Source organism: Gopherus flavomarginatus, chromosome 1, assembly GCF_025201925.1.
Source record: "Gopherus flavomarginatus isolate rGopFla2 chromosome 1, rGopFla2.mat.asm, whole genome shotgun sequence".
Lineage (NCBI taxonomy): Eukaryota > Metazoa > Chordata > Testudines > Testudinidae > Gopherus > Gopherus flavomarginatus.
Genome location: NC_066617.1, coordinates 214,106,498 through 214,113,862, shown reverse-complemented (window position 1 = coordinate 214,113,862; position 7,365 = coordinate 214,106,498). Strand labels below are relative to the sequence as shown.

The following is a 7,365-nucleotide window of genomic DNA, read 5'->3' as shown; positions in this document are numbered from 1 at the left end:
GGGGTTTTTTTAAGCCTTTTATTGTGCAAACTTTACTGAGCGACATTAGTTCTCCTTCTCCTGCACGGTCTTGGTTCCACGCAGTCTACCAGTACGACGGGCAGCAATGAGACCAACCTTGCGACCAGCTGGAGCATCTCTTCTGATGGTTGAGGGCTTGCCAATATGCTGATGGTTGCCACCACCAAAGGGATGTTCTACAGGCTATAAGGAAAGTCACCAATGTAAAAAATGTAGACAAAAGTATGTTCCAAGTTCCAAGTTAAATAAATTTAACTTGAACACTCAAACCAAGGTAAGTGCAAAAGAACTTACTTTATACCTTCTCGCATTACTTAATACAAAGGAATAATTTTACTTACCACACATGCACTACAGTATTGTTTACAACTGCAGAGCAATGTGCGCATTTTCTAGGCAGTTTAGTTAGTCTAAACTCAACCGTTCTTGCCAAAAGTACCCTGAATCGTGAATGACAATTGTTAAGCCCTTACATGAACTATGGAAGGACAGACATTTGAAAGCTGAGACACTTACATTCATAGCCACACCACGGACACGTGGCCAGCAATTTCGCTTTGCCTTGTATTTGTGATAGGCACGCCCTGCCTTTAGGATAGGCTTGTCAATACGACCTCCACCAGCAACAATACCTGAAATTCAATTAAAAATACAAAATAATTTATTGGGAGTTAAGCTTTTATAGTCATCACATATGTTTTGAAAGCTTTGACTCATGCAGCGAAGTCTGTGGCTAAAATGACTAGCAAATGGCTGTTAGTGATGGGATATTTAAGGGGAAGTACCAGTTCCTAAGGAGGAAAGGAAAAAATGGACTATTCAGATTTTAAACTGTTTTAGAAACCTTGTCTAGCTAGTTAATCTATGAAAGTGAGTCACAAATGTACAACTGTCCACACATGCATTTCACAGCCAGGACAAAAGCGAGTATGAATTGCTTCATGAAGGTTAGATATTGTGAAACTACATTCCTGCAAAGAGGTATTCAAATCTGTATACATTGAAGGTGGGCCACAAAGGAAGAGTTCTTAATTTCAATTTCTATTTAATTGCTAACTCTTCTCCTTTTAATAGTGAGCCTAGATCATTAAGTATACTTCCAACACAGCTGAGGGGAGCAATGAGATGTGACAACTTTTCAGTTAGAACAGGTGGTATCATATTGGAAGATCAGAAGAAACAGTTAGGGGCTACTGGGTTTTAGCTTCAACACTCTCATCATAACTTGGACTTGGCACTCTGGCAACAGCTTCGTAAGATATGTAATTAACTATGAAAATTATAGTAGCCTGTATAATTTGCGTATTCTTTTTATATTGCTTCCCCCCCCCTTATTCTGTACCACAAGTTTGTGTGTTAACAAATGCAACAGTTGTCAAAGCTCACTGTGCACCAGATGGAGTGTTACCAACACTCCAGGATTCTACTAGAGTCTCCAGAAATTAAAGATTATGTGATAAAGCCTCCAGGACTATGTCCAATCAAAATTAGCAACCCTACCCAGCTGTGGCAAAGAGGAAATGTACAGGGAAGTAACTAGTTTGCTACTGAAGTCCAAAAACTGGCTGTTGGTAAGATAGCATCTGTCATCCTAAACCATCAAAAAGTTTTAAACAATTTTCTCCTAGCTTCACACAGCACCAGCCACTGAAGTTGAGTAGCCCTATAATAGTTTAGGACAAGTAATACTGTCTCCTCCTGCAACTTCAAGAAAGCTGTTCCTCAACTTTCTTGTACTGGACTTTAAGCTGAAGCCAGAGCCCTGCCACCCAGGGCTTAAGCATGTAATGCAGCTTTGCAGGACCCCAGGCAATTGTCCTGCTCCCCACTCCCTAAACCCATCCCATGACCCCCCAGGTTAAGAAACAGTGCTTTAACTCAATTCAGCTTTTAGACTGGACACCCAAGCAGCCATCCCAACTTCTGCAAGTAGTACACCTCTACCCTGGTATACCACCACCCGATAAAACAAATTTGGATATAATGCAGTAAAGCAGTGCTCCGGGGGGGCAGGCTCCAGCAAATCAAATCAAGTTCAACAGAACGCAGTTTCGCCTATCACATGGTAAGATTTTTGGCTCCCGAGGACAGCATTATATCGAGGTAGAGGTGTACCATAAGATACAGTAATCATATGATCAGAATCTGTTGTGTATGTCATCTAATACGGAGCACTGCAACAGCAGTGCCTCCACCCCCTGATGGGGCTCTGGCTTTAGACTGACTCAAAAGGAAGCATGCCATCTCTTGAACACAAATACTGTTTCCTACAAAACAGAAGTTTTCTGTGTAAATCTGCCAAGCAAGGGTAGCAGAATTGCATCCTTTGATCAGCTCTCTGCACGTGTTATGATATCTCTGTGGAACTGGAGTTTATAACCATCTACTTTTGAACTCTAATTATAAGCCTACACACATCAGTAAAACTACTTAAATCCAACACAATCGATTCCCACTACCTCAACATGTTATCCCATATACCTTATCAGTAAGTTCTTTGGGGGTAATGTCTTTTGTATAATGCCTAGCATGGTGGAGATTCTAGGCTTTGATACTACAAATAACTTGTACAGTAAGACCCACATTAAAGTATGTTAAACTCCCACGTACACACTGAATTTAGTCACATACACCTATATCGCATTAGGTGATTTTGGGTTCCAGTGTGTAAAGTTAGCCTTCAAAGACACAAAGCTCAAGTTTTAAGTCCACAAAGCACACCACAACCTAGATCACCAGTGTTTGAGGTATTAAGCACTGAGCCTATTTGCTACCACATCTTTCACTAGAGTTTGGACACCATTAAGATACAATACACAAATTGACCTGTCACTTGTGACTTACCAACAACAGCTCTGTTTGCAGAAGAGATCACCTTCTTGGAACCAGAAGGCAGCTTCACTCTGGTTTTCTTGGTTTCAGGATTGTGGGAGATAACTGTGGCATAGTTTCCAGAAGCACGGGCCAATTTACCACGGTCACCAGGCTTCTCTTCAAGGCAACAGACTATGGTTCCTTCTGGCATAGTGCCAACAGGTAGGACATTTCCAATGTTAAGCTGAGCTGAAAAAGCAGATCAATTTAGTTATCTGTAGATACACATCATAAGAATGGCCATAGTGGGTCAGACCAAAGGTCCATCTAGCCCAGTATTCTGTCTTCTGAGAGTGGCCAATGCGAGGTGCCCCAGAGGGAGTTTTTGAACCATAACTAATCTTCAAAAATCCAGAAATATGTCTAACCATCTTCATGTACAATATACAGACTCGAAGCAGAAATAAAGAAGAACTTAAAACTATTTCACATCACTAGAAGCATTTATACGGCAACTAATATGGTGCTATCTGGGTACACTTCCCATCAACAGTGACTTTAGAGCAACTAGTCAGTCAAATGGTTTCTAAGGAAGTTTGTCAAAGGCCTGGACCAAAAAACAAAATTCATTTTGTATTGGCTTATTATAAATTTTAATTAGTTACACAATCCAAAATTTGTTGGATGGTGAAATGTTTCCAGCTCCATATAAAAACGGTAGTGCAAACAGTTAGTGAAGGCCAGTGCATTAAACATTACTTTTAGAAAACTCAGGGTTCATAAGGACATGCGGTAAAGTTCTCAGGAAGACAGACATGCAGTGGTTCTAAACCTTCCCAGACTATTGTACCCTATTCAGAAGTCTGATTTGTCTTTTATACCCCTAAGTTACCCCTCACTTAAACTACTCGCTTAGACAATCAGACATAAAAATACAACCATCACTGAAAAATTGCTCACTTTCTCATTTTTACTATATAATTATGATCACCAATTGGAGTATAAATATTGTACTTCTATTTCAGTGTATAGTACAGGGGTAGGTAACCTATGGCACACATCCTAAAGGCAGCACGTGAGCTGATTTTCAGTGGCACTCACACTGCCCAGGTCTTGGCCACTGATCTGGGGGGCTCTGCATTTTAATTTAATTTTAAATGAATCATCTTAAACATTTGTAAAACCTCTTTACTTTACATACAACAATAGTTTAGTTATATATTATAGACTTATAGAAAGAGACCTTCTAAAAAAGTTAATGTATGACTGGCACGTGAAACCTTAAATTAGAGTGAATAAATGAAGACTCGGCACACCACTTCTGAAAAGTTGCCGACCCCTGGTATAGTACATAGAGCAATATAAAAAAAATCACTGTCTATATGAAATGTTAGTATTAACTTTGCTGGAGCTTTTTTATGTAGCCTGTTGTAAAACTAGGCAAATATCGAAATAAGTAGAGATGTACTCCTTGGAAGACCTCTGCATACCCCTGGTGGAGCACCACTGGTCTGAACTACAAGCCTCTGGAGGCCACTTAAACATGACTAGCTGCAGTCTTAACTCACCTTTCTTGCCACAGTAAACAAATTGGCCAGTATGAATACCTTCAGCTGCAATGAACAACTCCGTTCTTTTCTTAAACCTATATGGATCACGAAACGCAACCTTGGCAAGGGGAGCACCTCGGCCAGGATCATGAATGATATCCTGATGTGATAAAAAGCATATTTAGAAACATCCCTGTCATCATTTATTCAGATTAGTGATAAATGCATAAGCTTGAAGCAAACATACCTCTACCCTGATATAATGCGACCCGATATAATGCAGTAAAGCAGCGCTCCAAGGGGGCGGGGCAGCACACTCCGGTGGATCATAGCGAGTTTGATATAACGTATAAGATTTTTTGGCAGCTGAGGACAGCGTTATATCAAGGTAGATGTGTATTTATAAACCTAACAAGCTCTTGAGACAAGTAGTTTAAACATTATTCTAACTCCTCCAAAAAGTTAGTATGGTACCAATCTTTACTCAAATGCGCTCCCAGTCTTTCACTCAACCCTCACTCTAAGTTAAGGTCAAGTTCACTTCTGCAAGATGGCCAGATCAAGAAGTTAGCTCTAACTGTTCTCAGTTAAATATACTATTTCATGCTAATCGCACTTAGCGCACTTATTTAATCCCTGAAGACCTTCCAAATTTAGGCATTTGGCTTTCACTAACACTAATTTAATAAGATGCTTATGCATATTAATTGCAACCTACCAAAAAGCTATTCTGAGAACCATTTAAAAAGAGAGGAACTTCTCCAACTGCTCTCCAAGTAACTCCTCACAACCCACTTCTATCAGGGTTTCAGAACTACCAAATTCCAAATTTATTTAGCTTTTGTAGATGCATGTTTGGTACTGTAAGACTGCCCCTCCTTTCCTCCAACAGTATCACATTGATTTGTTGCACCCATTCTGAAATTAGATTGATGTTTAGACAGATCCTCTGAGCAATAATCAGTGTCACTTAAGTTCTATTCCTCTAAAAGGCTTTCAAATTGATTTCAGACTAACTCCCTTCTAGCCTGACAACCATCTGAAGTGTCAAACTAAAAGTGGTATTTTTTTTTTAAGAAGCTTAAGGGAATGAATTGTTAAGAAAAATTCAGCTAATGTGTGGGAGGCAGCATGACTATGCTGGCATACACTAAAAAATTAGATTGACCCAGCTACATCACTTGGGGTGTGAAAAAATCCATATCCCATAAGCAATGTCATTAAAAGTAACCAAACTAACTCCTTGTGTAGGCTGCACCAGGTCAATGGAAGTATTCTTTCATCCACCTACCTGCCCCCTTGAATCCTCCTATCACTGTAGTGTCTACACTGAAGCACTATACCAGCATAAGTGTAGATTTTCCCTTAGCCATCTGGGACTCAGCTGTGGGTTCTACTTCCAGCTCTGGCAGCAGCCTACTGGGAGACCCTGGGCCAGTAGAGATTTAAAAAATGTGCAAGTGTTGCATTGATGAACCCTCAAATTTGAGCAATAAAGAGTACTGCTTTAATTATACAGAACAGGGACAAAATCATCTTTAACTTCGATATCAACTTAAGTTTTATAAGTAGGTCAACATCAGGTACTACATTAAATATCTATATATTCATTCTTTTACAAAGGAGTGGATTTTAGTATTTACATAAGTCAATCTGCAAGTACTTTGTTGTGTATTCAAGTTTTTCCCTTAATTGCTTTTGGTCTGCTTAGTTAGCAGATGAAGAAAACATTGTCCATTTGCCACTAGTTCAGGGATGAGACTGGCAATTGAAAAAGTATGAAAACTTTATTTTCCTCCTCTAGTTTATCAAAAACAGAACTAAATGACACAATTGTGTTCTTAAAAATTAGAGTTTGTGAAGCTAGAGTTTCAAAGCCTGGGAAAAGGCAAGTACCTACAGCCATGAGAAGGGCTCCTAGAAAGGTTTGGCCTTAACTTCCATGGAAATCACATTTATGGGAAAGGTTGTTTAGTTGCACATCCTGTTTTAATGGTTCTCAACCGATGTGACTAAAGGTCTTTCCAAACAGAACAAACCCCAACCCAACACAAGACTAAAAGAAGGGCCCGAGGCTGCAATTTGCGGACTCGAATAGCGATTAAAACCGAGTTTCAATCAATCCACCTCGAGCAATTCGCTGGTCCCGCTCCAGCCGTGGGGCTGAGCCCCCGACGCACCTTTACGATGCCCTTGATGTACCCGTGTCTCTCGGCGAAGTCGATCGCCCTCAGCTTAGCGGGGCCCTTCCGGTGCTTCACGTGGGCTCGGAACACAGACCCGGCGCCCTTCCGCTGGCCCCTGATCACGCGCCCCATGGTGCTGAGGGGAGAACGGACCCGGCTCGTGACAAACCAGAGACTCCGCGCGCGCGGGACCCGCCCGAACCCAACCGCCGCCGCCTCGCGCCCGCTGCTCCTTCCCGCCACGGGGGCCCGGCCGAGGCGAGGAGGCCCCAGGCGCCGGCCGCGATTGGGACCTATGGCCCCCGCCCGGGACCCCGCGACCCGCTCACACCCCACCCCGAGGGCGCAGGGAATGGCCGAGTTAAGGCTCGGGGCGGCCGGGGCCGGGGTTCCCCGGATGGGGGCGGATGGACCCAGCTCCCGCGGCGTCACCCCGCGCCTACCTCCGCCGGTGCCTACTTCGCAAAGGAAGAAGGAAGGAGGGGGGTGGTCACGGCAGCACTAAACCCTTCCGGGGCAAGTGCGCGGTGACGTCATGCCGCGTGGCTTCCCGGGTAACGTAGTCCCATCGCCTTCATTTCCAGTAGAACTCCAAGCCCGGGGGCGGGGGGCGAGACTAGGCCGGGCTCGTGCTCGGGCCCAGTGACGCTGACGGAAGGGGCGTGTCTGTGAGTGCCGCCCTCCCGGGAGCCAGGACTCTGCAGCGTGGCGCGTCTCCGCAAATCAGCGGCCGCCCCAGTGACGTTCTAGAGTGTACCCGCCCTGGCCTCGTGCCTAGGCTCCACTCCAGTCTC

The 7,365-nt window shown here is 43.3% G+C and overlaps 1 protein-coding gene across 1 annotated transcript; it reads right to left on the bottom strand.

The window, feature by feature from the left end:
* On the bottom strand, window positions 1-7,109 carry RPL8 (ribosomal protein L8). Its single transcript, XM_050936720.1, has 6 exons — window positions 7,015-7,109; window positions 6,566-6,707; window positions 4,404-4,545; window positions 2,866-3,084; window positions 538-653; window positions 1-204 (listed from the first exon to the last, which is right to left on the bottom strand). Exons 2-6 carry the CDS (start codon window positions 6,701-6,703, stop codon window positions 46-48), a joined length of 774 nt encoding a protein of 257 aa, XP_050792677.1. The 5' UTR covers window positions 6,704-6,707; window positions 7,015-7,109; the 3' UTR covers window positions 1-45.
* Window positions 7,110-7,365: the final 256 nt, after the last annotated feature.